General features: G+C 38.8%; 1 protein-coding gene across 3 annotated transcripts in view; it reads left to right on the forward strand.

Annotated features, from left to right (window-relative positions):
- The first annotated feature begins 327 nt into the window (after positions 1–327).
- Positions 328–13,932, forward strand: part of LOC139934666 (puratrophin-1-like) — a 112,455-nt gene continuing 98,850 nt past the window's right edge. The window contains exon 1 of one of the 3 annotated variants that reach the window (XM_071929001.1): positions 328–904. In XM_071929001.1, coding sequence (XP_071785102.1) covers positions 842–904 — 63 coding nt within the window. In that variant the 5' untranslated portion in view covers positions 328–841. Of the gene's footprint in view, positions 905–1,075; positions 1,143–12,320; positions 12,446–13,932 lie in introns of those variants that run through there. The other 2 variants (XM_071929005.1, XM_071929006.1) reach the window with 2 other exon arrangements.

Here is a 13,932-nt window from a genome sequence, read left to right on the forward strand (position 1 = left end):
TGTCTTAAAGTTTGCATACTGTGTATACTGGACCAGCAGGGAGGGAGATAACATCCATAGCTCTCTAGAAATCGTGCTTGGATGTGATGAGCTGGCACACAATAGAGTTGAATAGTGAGGATTGGTGGTGGCTTTGTGTCTCTGTGAGCAAGGAGACTTTGTAGGTTGGTTTCTTTATTAGCATCCAGTTATACACCTTGAGGCTTGAGATGTGCAATGTGCTAAGACCACGGTAAGCTAGCTTTGGATGCTTTAGAGGGTCATACTGTATCCAGTGATATAGTGGTACTGGTCAGCAGAGTAGGTAAACAATACAGCTTTCCTCACTGACTATTTATAGTATAGGTCTACCCATAGAGTAAGGACAGAGATTTGCCTACCTAATTGTTCCTAAACAACTTGAGATTGCTCTGTGAAGGATTTTACTAAATCAAAGTGGTACTTCAATGCTACTAAGAAGTGATGCCTTGGAAGATTACGCTGTCAAGAAGGTTTTCACAATAAGTAGAAACCTCCAGATGCTGATGTCTTGCTCAACAAGAACAAGGGAATGAAAAAGATTGGAGCGATCTGTGGACAGTTAGTGTAGTGTTTAGAGTCCACCACATGGACCCACCTCACTAGCATGGAGAATAATGGAACCAATCTACTAGATTTGAAACGACGAGAGAACTTGGAAGAACAAACTGTGGATTTTTAATTTTCCCGCGCCCAGTAGACAAGTAAACCGAGACGGCATCCATGCTGACAGAGTTTTCTGGGGAGTTTTTCCATCTAACTTCAAGCCTAGAGGGGGATGTAATAACGACCACGCTGTGCCCGAACATCGTGAAGTGTAGTCATGTTACAAGGCATTGCCAGATCTGCTTACAGAGCTATCCGGCCTCTGGTTAGACGAATCTTTGTGAGTATACACTTTGCTTAGTATTGTATGTTACCCATCTGTATTTCCTTAAACTTAAAAGGAAAAACAAAACCTTACCACAGTGGTTGCAGATTGAAGGTTTTATTCTTCCTGCTGGTGGTGAGTGAAGATTTATTTATTGTTTTCCTGCGACGAGTTTGTGCGGATTTGAAGTCCACTTTTCACACCAGTTCATTTATTGGACGACAGCATGAAAGGTTTAAGATGTTTAGTAAAGGTAAACAACTTTTAATTTTGTGTTACTTAACTGTAGTTTTATACGGTTCAGTCCGTGTAGAGTGTTTATAAATTCGGTGTGACTAAAAGGGTTGTGTCATATATTATCATAAACTCGGGTGTGATCCCTGGCTAGGCACTAGGTTGAAAGGCTTTTGACTAACACCTCCTAGCAAAGCTATTGACAAAATAGGAAGACCGCCAATGTAGGGCTAGATATTACTTTTGGTAGAGTGCCGGCTTGTTATTGCGGAGGGTATGGGTTGAAATCCCCATAAATATTTATTGTGTTCAACCCAAATTATTTTTAAATTTACCCAGTCAATTTTCCTTGTATGTTTTAAATTTATACTTGACCAAATTTGGTGCAGAAATTTCACATGATTTCTTTACCCAAGGAATGTTGTCCTGTACGTAATAAAAACAAAAAGCCATCAATATCTTGTTTCTCTTTTAAAAAAACTTGAAGACTGTATTATAGTGCGCAAGACGAATTCTTATTGTTAGTGCTTACCATTCACCAAACCAAATGGAGTAAAATCCAACAGCTTTGTGCAGTAGGATTTGAAACTTTGCATGGTGGAAATAAGATATATAAGAGTTTGCGGTAACACCATGTAATAACGTCTCTAAATGAGTTGGGGTGGTTCTGAAAAGAACCGTTGGGTTAACTCGACGTTCCGATCAGTATGCTTTGATCATCGTCTTCTGGAGAATGCTGGACTCTGATGCTGCATGCTGCTTAAGTACTAGGCGGTGGATCAGTGGTGATGCACGAAGGCGGGAAATTTGCTTTGTGCAGATTCATATAATACAAACACAGTAGGACCACACTGAGATAAAGCATTATTATTGAGTAAAGTGGATTGTGATTTCTCAGGATCTTCATGATATCAGGATTTTCTCAAAATCTCCCTGAGCCTTTATAGAGTTTCTTGATTTTATTTTAAGCCATCAACAAAGGGAGAGCGAAATAGTCCATATTGTGTCCATTTGCAGGCCAGTGTGCTTCATTTTTGAAAGGGCAAGGGCACCAAGACATCTCCTCGGTGAAGGGCACCCTATGAGGAAATTGTAAAATTCTACTGGAGCATTTCAAGGGCACCAAGGCAATAACCAGGGGCACAAAGGCAATCACCTTTGTTGCCTCTGTGAAATATCAGTCCTGCATGGAAGAAGGACCAACCCCGTAGTTTTGTATTTGTGGTGATGGACAGCGTTATAAACCTTCTGAATTGCAACATCTGGGGAGGTTTTGCTCTGCGTGTATAGAAACAGTTAAACGGAAGCCCACAAGCCATATTTAGGAATGTTCACATTTTGATAAATCTGTTGTGATTCACAATGACATCCACTCTAAAGCTGCGAATTTGATGGACTCTTTGTTTGGATAAGTGCATTTTATCATCATCGTTGTCAGCGAATCTAGTTTGGACATTTTTTTTTAATTTCAGGCTAACAAACAGTGAAGCAGTTTGTTTGGAATGGGTTGAAATATTTAGCAGAAACAGTTCTTAGAATGTTCGTCGGTTGGCCATATTTGGCTAACGGGCCAAACTGATCATAAATTCAAGCTGTGACAAGCAAAGAGAGAATGTTTTGGAAGATAAATTAAAGGAAAACTGTCAAGATCTTCGCTGAAGTCAAAGTACAGATCAGCGATCAAAATCAGAAAACAGACATGTAACTAGAACTTGCAATCTGAAAGCTCACTGTTCTCTAGAGATAGATTTTCTTTGAAGTACCGTCAGTTGAGAAAATCACATTTGTAGACCCCTTCCAAACCCCAAATCACTTTTGCTTACTATATGACTGTAAAATCCCTCGTAGAGGAGGAGCCCTTTCCTCAGCAAAACTGCCTTGCTCTAGTCCTTACTGTACAATGTCCTAACAAGAATGAAAGCCCTAATTAAATTCACTCATAGGGGTGCCCTTTCCTTATGTGTCTTGATCTTAGAGTGAAAGTATCTACCTCCATGGCCTGACAGTCGCAATACATTCACAGGCCTGATTCTTCACGGAGGCTACGGAGGCGACTGCCTGCGTTGCCCCTTGCCATTGCCTTGGTGCCCTTGCTCCTTCAAAAACGAGGCATACAGGCCTGCATTCACTAATAGTAGAGGTGCCTTTCTCTATAGTATTTATAAGGAAAACTTTCTTGCTCTAGAGGTCCCATTTCCCAGAACTGCCTTGCTCTAGTCCGTGCTCTTTGCCCAACCAAGAATAAAAGCATGATGCAGGGAAGTAATATTTTCTCTCTATGGGTTGGTTGCCCTTTCTTAGGAAAACTTTAATGCTCTATGCCATAAACAAGAAAAAAAAAACATTAGGCAAGGCAGTCTCAGTAAAAACTTGTACTTCCTTTCCACCCATGGAAAAACAAAAAATTATGTCTGATATTCTGTTATTCTGGGCCATATGCTTTAAAACCATTGGACACTATCGGTATACAGTATTGTCCAAGGCCCACACTTCGTGTATCACTACTTCTATATAAAATAACAAACCTGTGAAAATTTAGGCCCAATTGGTAATCGGAGTCGGGAGAAAATAATGGGAAAAGCCACCTTGTTTCCGCACATTTCGCCGCGTCATGACATGTGTTTAAAATAAATCCGTAATTCTCGCTCTCGAGAATTGATATTGTTGTTATGTTTTCTCAAAAAGTAAAGCATTTCATGGAAAAATATTTCAAGAGAAGTCTTTCACAATTACCTTCTGTAAACCCTGTAAGTTATTTGTAAATCTGTGTACTTTTTTTTCTTTTCTGTACTGAAAGTGTCCAATGGCTTTACATTCAGATGATGGTCTGCAGTCCAAATCTAGAGTTAAAAGTTGTGTAAATAATCACAGCCTAACCCCGTCCCTCAACAGAGGCTGTTCTGTACTGAAATAAAGCTGGCATTTAGTCCCACTGGGATCTTTATTTGGAGCGCTGGGCTACTCCTACCTTGCTACCTCAGGATGTACTCAAATGAAAATCACCTATGGTACCAGAAAGATGGAATCAATATTGACTTAGTTGAATTTTTTGTGTCAGATTCAAAAGGTTTGCATAAAAGTTCCTGGTTGTTTTCTTGTGTTAATAACAGAGAAGTCAGCAATTTGTTGATGTTATTTCCAAGGTTTTATAGAAAGAATTTATTTTTTATTTTCTTGCCATACCAACAAAATAGTTGACTTTCTGGTGCCGTAGTACTGTCTCTACCTCCATGGTACTGTCATGGAGGTGGTACTCTTAAGAAGGTTTTAGAGCAGGAGTCATGAACAGTTTGATTGATCTAAATTCAAAATATTTTTTTTTGCGAAAAATTGTAATTGTTTGAACTCTATTCAATTGAACAAAGTTTAGCCTACAGTGTTGGAAAATATACAAATTCACAAAAAAAAGGGAAAAAAGGGAAAATCTTAATGGAAGGTCATCAACTTTCATTAATAACGGCAATGCTTTCAAAGCAAAACCACCATTTTAATTTACAATGGAAATACGTTATACAAAAAAGAGAGTGCAGTAACAAAAGTTAGATTACAATACAATCTTAACTTCCTCAAAGGCTTTCCTTCAATGAAAGCCAAATATTTTAATATTCACAAACATATTTGTGGTCTATGAATACCCCTCCAGGTGATTGATATGTCAATAGACACAAGACAACCTGTGATCTGAAACCTTTGAAACTCTGGACCATATTCAATGCTTCTGTCCTTGCTTTCTGCAAGTCACAAATTGCACTCTTACGGTTTGAGAAACCTTGCTGTTTTGCTGGTACATTCCTCAGTCTTTGTACTATTCTTTTCTTCATAAAGAAGTTTGTATGTGTTGTATCTTAGGTCCTCAATCAGTACAGTGCATTGAATTCAACTTAGAGAAAGGAAGAAGAACTACAGGGAGCACTCGCTCCCTTTGGTTCTTGGAACCGGACAATTGGGTTGAATAACCCCAAATCATTGACAGTCAGTTTCCCTAGTGGTTTTTATTTTTTGATAAACGTATACAATAAAAGTAAACTGTGAAAAAGTTCATTTCAAATTACTGCTACCACCTTTTCAAAGGTGGTAGCTTTTTTGATATAATCAACAAAAATTTGGTTATCGCTCTATCCCATGGAGGCCTTCACCCACCCACAAGCAGGAATAGCTAATTCCGGAGTAAACTGCCGTTTTCTGGGTGAATTTGTCAACTAAATTTCCATTGCAGTTTCCTTGGAAATTCAGCTAGTGTGGCCACTGGACTTTTTACCATGCTTGTTGTATCTAATATTAAAAAAACCAGCAAGTAGCTTTTAACCAAAGACCCACAAACTATCATTACTTGGCGGGTCTTGAACTCTTTTGAGCGAGTTCGTTGAGTCACTTTTTGCCAAAGTCTCAAAGTGACGCAGGTCTGATTGATACTTCACCTTGGTGCCCCCTGGTGAGTGCCTAGGAGCCCTTGAAAAACTCCACTAGAAATTTACAATTTCCTTGAAAAGTGCCCTTTACCAGAGGAGAAAATGCCTTGGTGCCCTTACCCTTTCCAAATCAGAGCATACTCCCGTAAAAGGCCTGGTGACACGGTGTATACTGTACCCAAAAGTGCTGTGTGTGAAATGAACCATCCAACTTGCAGGCCTTGCATGAAATGGAGGTCCTTGCTCTATTCTTGGCGTTCTAAATGGCTCCTAGAATAGTTACCGTTATAAACATTTGGGTCTAATGGACTGGAAGTACCACTCACCCAAGGGGGAAAGTGGCAGTGCTACTTCAAGAATGTCAAACCTAAAGCGCATACATTGAACAAACAGTGAAGACTTCTTTACTCGTTTGAAATGCCTCTTGTATGCACTTAATTTTTGCGGATTTGGAAAGTTAACAATCATACGTTCAGACTGGACTGTTCAAACTTTCTGTTGTGAAAAACAAAGTGTTTGAGATGTCACAACAAATTCAGAGAGAGTATGTCCACGCAGGAAGATACACAATCAGAGAAAACTCAAAGTAAAACTTTGGGGTTCAGAACTGTTACGTATAGTATGATACTTCATAATGAAATGTTTCTAAAGACGATACATAATACTATCAAATGCTACTGTATGCTTCTAACCATTCTGCTTATTTTAACCATAACCAAAGGTTTTTATTGCAATTAATTTTACCAAATGTAAACCTTCCCTTTATCAGGTGGAATGTGATGAAGGAGACAACAGTACTGTGTCTCAGGTTCCCAGGGGTGGGTTGTTTCCATAATATAACCAAGATATTCTTATTCCCAAACAGGCCCAAAATAATCCCTTGTGTAAATTGACTTTTAACGATTGTCAAACAAATCTGGGACAGGACAACCACTTGTTGTTTGTAACAATGGCTCCTATGTTACACCAGTGGGGTTTTGTTATTGATTAAATTGAAAGCAATGTGAGAAGTCGTGTTTCATTGCTTCACATTTTTATTTTCATTTGAGAGATTTCAAATCAATTATTGGTATATAATGTGAACCTGTTTCAGTGGGTGAATTCTAGGTCAAATTCCATGAGAGACGGCATTGCTCATAGCTCAAAGTTTCACCACACCAGAATTTATTTTACAAGACTAGATTTTTAAAGGGGACAAGTCCGAGGCTAAATATCAGTGGCCTCTATGGTATATGTGTGGTCTGTGTAAAATTCAGCCCTGGCGTCGGTTTCACAAAAAATTAGGACTCGTCTTATCTCGAGTTATGACGAGTAACTCGTCTTAACTTAGGATTAATCTTAAGGTCTGCATGCTCACAGTGCAGGGTTGGGACTCGTCCTAAGTCATAAGATTAAACCTAAGTTAGGAAGAGTTTTGTGAAATCGACGGCTGCTAACATAGGTTTTAGAAATCACTGTTCATTTTACTTTTACTTAAAGGAACATTACAGAATTGGTAAGAAACAAAAATCGTGAAGATCACAGATTTACATAAAACTTACACGGTCTAATGATGATTGATAGTTGAAAACATCCCTTGAAATATTTCTGTCTGAAATGTCATATTTGATGAGAAATAAATAATCTAACTTTAAAAAAATACTGAAACATCAACCAACACCCAATGGTTGTTATAGGCCTAATACCCTTCTCGTGGACTCGGTGTACGCCAATGGCTTCAGCCAGGCCAGTACCTTTACATCAAAATCAACGAGATTCCATCAAAATCAAGGAGAAATCAGTGTTGGTCAGTAGAATCCAGAATATTCCAAGTTGCAACATGATGATTTCACAGCATGAATAGACCTATCAATTATTGACTCACCAAATTGTAGCACAATAAAAAAAAATAGACAAAATCCAAGTCCTTGCATGCCTACTTAAAAAAAATCTATAAAGTGAAAAGTGTTTTGTATTCCTTCTATAATTTGACAAAAGAGTATCGAATCAGCCGAAGTAATGGAGAATCTTTTTAAATCCGCTAGCCTTCGTCTTGATCCCTTAAGCCACCATCAAGGATTGTACAATCCAAATTTTGCACACAAAACCCTCCTCCTTAGCCTAAACAATCAGTGCAGATAAACTGACAATAGTCAATGTCCCAGGTACTAATTTCCATACGACCTTGGCGACAAGGAACAAAAAACAACAGAGGGCTACTTTAGTTCATTTGGAGGCCACTCTGAACAAGAGGAAGGTCTCCCGCCTATAAAGAGGTGAGGAAAATGTGCAAGTAGGGACTGACAAAAGAGGGATAATCTGTATAGTATGTTGGTCAAACAGCTTGATGTAAGGCCTTCTAACGCAACCCCTTTTTGTAGAAAATTCACCTGACGGAATCCGATAGGATCAAAACTTGCAATTTCTTCTTAATCTTTTCCATGGTGATCCTCTTATGTACTGAAGATGCTTTTGATAAGACACAGAAGGTATAGTCGCCCTGCCCACGGAAGTTCTTAAGATGTTGCACATTCTTATAATCCCAGACTTAAGTCTACGATTCTGATTTGTTTCATTTTGGATGAAAGCGTTGTTTAAAATAAGCTGGTATTGTTTGCTCTGTGGACTGGGGAGACGTTCGTGTCATGGGAGTTGATTAAACTCCGTGGATGATACTACTTTACTAGCTTTGGATTTTCTCATCATGACACCATGGGCTATTCAGTCCGCCCAATACTAAAGACTTTTGTAGCGGAAGAAAAAAGGCCACCGGAGTGGAAACTTTCTCATGACAAAAGAAACAGTAATAAAAGTTGACTGGGCTTGGCCACTTCGTCTTTTTTTGCAAAACAAAGTTTCTATTCGTTTGTATTATTTATACCTTTTATACTATAGCACAACAAACAATTTATACAGAGAACTAAAAAATAAAATAAGACTACTGATATATGAGGATAACCAACAGAGCGAAAATAGTCACTCTATAAAGGTGAACGTGAGAAGTTCCACAAAACTTCACAAAGTTCCTCCCAATTAATGTCCGTAAATCTTCTTGTGTTGTTACTTTTAAGAAAAAACTTAAAACTTATCTCTTACTTTCCTAAATAGTAGATTATAATTTGTTTCTTGCTAGTTTTAGGCCTAGTTTATCTTTTTCTTTGTTATGCGCTTTGATCAAGTTTTGGAAAAGCGCATTATAAATACCTTTTATTATTCTTATTCTTTGGACTCAGGACTAAATGTTATCAGAACTTCCATAGATGGTTCTTTAAAATAATATACTTACCATAATCTTCGGCTTATAGGCCGCAGCTTGATTTTAGCCCTTTTACGAACTCCTGCAGTTTATGAATTGAGCGGTAGTAGTGATAAAACAACATTTTTTTATCACACTTTGACTGAGAAAACTAACTTTCCCGGTCTTTATCAAGGAAGAAACTTTTCCTTCCTATCCTATTCTTTTAAGAGATGAATTTAGAGAGTTTGTTTGAAGGGTCCAGTGTCTCTGACATGTTTTAGTTAAAAGTTCAAGAGGAGAACGCCCAGTCACAGATGTCATCAGGATTATGTTTCAAACAATATTTTGAAATAGACAGTGTGCTTTGCACAGCATACCACAAACAACCTGCTTATGCGATTTTAAGTATGTAGAAATTACAAGATATATTGAGCAATTCAGCTACATGATAGGATTATTTTAGGCTTGGATTAATTTTAAAGGGAGGGTAATCCCTTAAAAAATAAGCGACCGTCAAAACTTACTTGGTAAGAACCACTGCAAATGTTGATAATGTGTATAATTTTCTTTTGAAGCGATTCTTCCCTAAGGAAAGTGGTTTCCCTTAAAGTTTCCAGCGCCACACATGGCCTACCAATGTAACCTAAGTGTGTACCTTGAGGTACATTATTAATAAGTGTCAAAGGGGAAGCTGTCGTGTTTAGATATGATGACAGAGAGGAACTATGAATGATGGCTGCTTGGGGAGGGGGGGGGGGCACGAAGGTCCCTTTATTTTTATTATGATCCACAGGATGGCTTATAACGTACCGAGGTCGGAAAAGATCATAGGTACAATTGTAGGATTGGAATAGGATGTTTGAAGAAGTTTTGGATTTGTAGTTCAAAGCACGGAGGAAGGAAAGGCTTGTAAAAAATTCATGTTCACTGGTAGATGAACTAGGGGATATGACTTAATACCATTTTTTTGTTCATTTTCTTTTCACACTTTTACCATGGTTTTACTTGGTTTTACTTTAGTTTGTTTGTTGTGACTGGTTGAGTTTGGGGGGGGGGGGTCGTTAGTTGGTCTGGTTGTGGTTTCCCCATGGTAGTATGACAGTAATATCCTGTTGAAGGGAAGGTTGACATTTGGTTATTCGTCTTAAAATTAATTGCAATAAAAACTTGGGTAGTTAAAGCCTACAGCAACTCGATAGTATGAAGTGTTTCGATAGAAACATTTCACTTCAAATAAATGTAGAGTTTTTGTACAAATATATCGGTTTTTATTTTCCCAAATTTGAATCTGAGAAGCATTTCTCTGAAGGCATACTTAGCCTTTAAACAATGATTTCAGCCAGTGATGGGTATTCAGTGACACTTCTTGCTTTTATTTTCCTCTCTTTTCTCGCTGCCCTTGTGTGTGGTTTTATAAATGACGAGACAGTTGTGGTATGAGATTTGGTTGTTAGACAGAATTCGTTACATAATGTCACTGTAATTGGATAACCATATTTTGTCGGCTCAGTGACTAAGGTCTTTATTTGTCATTTCATATTTGATAACCAAAAGGGCCTTGATTGTAACTTGGCTATAAATCAGACACTCAATTATCACACACCTCATATAAATATATTCCTCGCAAACTTCATTTTTATATTTGGCCAACGGATTGTTAGGCTAAGACTAACTCTATTTACCAGGCACTTCAAAGTATGGAAAACCAATTATATGGTAATTCATGCAATTTTATGGTTATTGTGTTTGTTACCAGAAGGCTTTTAAGTTTTAATCAATAATTTGTTTGGGGAGGGTCAGGCAGCTACCAAGTTAAGCTTGTTGGTAGTCACGCAAATAATATGTGCTCATTTCAAAGATTTTGTGTCCTTCCAAGCACCCTTCCAAGGCAGGTTGGCTTGTGGTATCTTTCCTCGCCTGTCACCTCTAGGACCCTGGTTTGAATCCCAACGGGGGCACTATGTGGACTGGGTTTCAGTCCTCTTACCTCACTGCTTGGGTTTTCTCTGGAATTGGAGACTCTTGGGACGCTTGTTGGCAGCAGACCAACTAGGTAAAATCCATTGTTCTCGGTCATGTGCGCATACACGCTCAGAACTACGTAAACAATGGAAATTTACCTGGTAAGTCTGCTGCCACCTAGCGTCCAAAAGTCTCCAAAAGTTCACTGGTGTTAGGTGTGTGTGGGGGGGGGGGGGGGGTTTGGTTCCAGAGGGTTTGGGGGATTGAGTGAAGATGCCAGAGACAACTGTGTTCAACCTGCCTCCCTGGGTTAACTTTCAAGCACCCCTGCTTACTAGTTTCTAAATGACCGGACGATCATCAGGGTCTGAAGTTTGTCTGGGGGAAATCCTTGGCATTTTATAATTAGAAAATGAGTAAGAACCAGCATAAACCTAAAGTACAACCTTGTTCCCATGGTTTGTTAATCTTGGAAGGCTTTGCTCGATCATAACCCCTGGAAGTGTGTAGCCTGAGGGAAAATTATGGATGGAACTAGAATGCAAAAGAGTGGTTGAGTGGTCTTCTACTCTTTAAGACTGGAGTGATGTTTCACTCTCTCCTGGAGTAAAACCCCTCTAAAAAAGTAAAATAACCACCACTCTTTTTATAAAGAGCCATTTAAGGGACCACTCGAAATGTAAAGAGTGGTGTTTTCACCCTTTAACATTTAGAGAGTGGTCAAGCATTGCAACCTATGAGAGGGGCGTCGAGTCATAGGGTAAATGCCTACCACTTCTTTGATCTTACAGCATGCTTAAACTGTATTCAGTCTGGTATATAGTGTTGAAAAAGATTTAGTCCAAAGCAGTTTTGCATTCTGGAATATCTACATAACCCAATTAAAAAATCCTGCAGTTTCCCAATTCTTAGTTTGTTTCTTTACTTATTTCACATCCAACAGCACAATAAGTGCCAAAAGTACGACGAATAGGATATGAGAAGAAAGGTTCAGGTTATAGATGTGGGAGGAAATCCCCGATGGGAAAACTGTCGGTAATGCTTCTAAGATTCCAATTTTGGGAGATAAAAACTATGATTTATTTTCCATAACCACATTACTTCAAAGTGAAATGACTCTCTCAAAAAAGTTTTGATTTTTATTACAAGAGTGATTACTAATGGGAAACATTGGAACGCTAGGTGGCAGCAGACTAATCAGGTAAATATCCATTGTTTACGTAGCTCTGCGCATGCACACATTACCGAGAACAATGGAATTTACCTGGTAAGTCTGCTGGCACCAAGCATCCCAAAAGTCTTGTATTGCATACCGCTCAAAAGTTCCCAACCAGCTTACATTAAGTACATAAAAAAACGATTTTAGTTTCATAAACGGCAATCAGTATCAATTGTCAGCAGAGTGTTCCTTCCAGGGGTTATAGTGACTACTGAGCTTAATAAAACACCTTGCCCATGGGAACAAGGGTGCCAATATTAATGAGATCGTAACTCAGATCTTGAGTTAATCGCCGTGACCCCTGGATTCACAGCGCTGTGTAACTTTACATAAAGTACATGTACACATCTATGAGTGTTGTCTGGCTAGAATGACTCAATCAAGCTGTGTGCTAACATGATGGGTAGGAAATTATACACTGACTAATGATTGATTGATTGATTTGAAAGCTGATTCGGAAACTTGCCATTCTTGGTGCATAAACCTGCTCCTTAGAAACTTCTTTATTTCATTCGGTAAGTAAGAGTAAATAAGTTGACGGCTTATAAAGTGCATGTTCCAAAGTGTCAAATTGGTAATATAGATTGCTATATTAATTGTGGGAAGAACAAGAATTCATTGGTGACTAAGAGAACACGTAGAATTTGAAAGTTGGCAAGGTGAAGATCAAGCAAGGTTTGCGTGTAGAGACACATGGTGTTTCTGCAAACCTCATTTGAGAAGGAAGCGATGTGTTTTGGAAGTCTTGAAAGTCCAGAGTGAGTTGATGTTGTAATGTGATTTGGTAGAGAGTTCCTACATGAGCATGACGCGTCCTCTGCCTTTTTGAAAGTGTGTGGGAGTATGGCTGGAGCAATGATGGCTGGTATATAATAACAATGTCGTAAACATTGGTGGCTTAGTGCTTTTAGTGCTTGCCTCTCACCATTGTGGCCCTGGTTCGATTCCCAGCTATAGTGCCATGTTGGATCAGAGTTGTGCATTGGTTCTCTCGCATGCATTGAGGTTTTTTCTCTTTCGGGCCACTGGTTTTGCTCTCTCTAGATAAATGTTGATCACAGACTGTATACTCCATCGGGCATGTAGCTGGCTGCTAAAGGCACCTCTACACGCCTGCGGCTCCAACACGTAGGCCACATCCTTCACAATTCAGCTTCTCAGAATTTGCAAATATCCAGGTCAAATGAAGGTTAACTTTCTTTCAGTTCAATCACTCCGCCGCTTTTTAAGTCAAACATTCTCCTTCTTTCAGTATAGAGTATTTTTTGTATTACGTACAGGGCAACCACGACCCCCCTTAGATGGGCACCTTTCAGCAAAGTTTCTGGGGCAAATCTAAGTTCTTTTGACAAATTTTTATCAAGTTTCGTACTGTCATATTTTCATGAATGATTGCTGTGTTCACATGTCATTTGGGGGTTAACAGTAGCGTAATCTGTGTCAGTGATACTGGTTAGTTCTTTCTCTGAGCCAAGCTGAACATTTTCTATAGCTAAGAGATACTTTTAGATTAAAGGCAGTGGACACTATTGGTAATTGTCAAAGACTAGCCTTCATAGTTGGTGTTCATTCAACATATGCATAAAATAACAAATCTGTGAAAATTTGAGCTCAATCGGTCATCGAACTTGCGAGATAATAATGAAAGAAAAAAACACCCATGTCACACTAAGTTGTGTGCGTTTAGATGGTTGATTTCGAGACCTCAAGTTCTAAATCTGAGGTCTCGAAATCAAATTCATGGAAAATTACTTCTTTCTCGAAATCTATGGCACTTCAGAGGGAGCCGTTTCTCACAATGTTTTATACAATCAACCTCTCCCCATTACTCGTCACCAAGTAAGGTTTTATGCTAATAATTATTTTGAGTAAATACCAATAGTGTCCACTGCCTTTAAAGCTCCGCAGTTTCTGATCAAAGTGTGTGGGTTCGAGTAAAAGAACCCAGAACACTTGTCATGGAGGATCGTAGCAGTTAACCCTGATGTTTCTGGTTCACATA

Source organism: Asterias amurensis, chromosome 3, assembly GCF_032118995.1.
Source record: "Asterias amurensis chromosome 3, ASM3211899v1".
NCBI classification, from domain to species: Eukaryota; Metazoa; Echinodermata; class Asteroidea; order Forcipulatida; family Asteriidae; genus Asterias; species Asterias amurensis.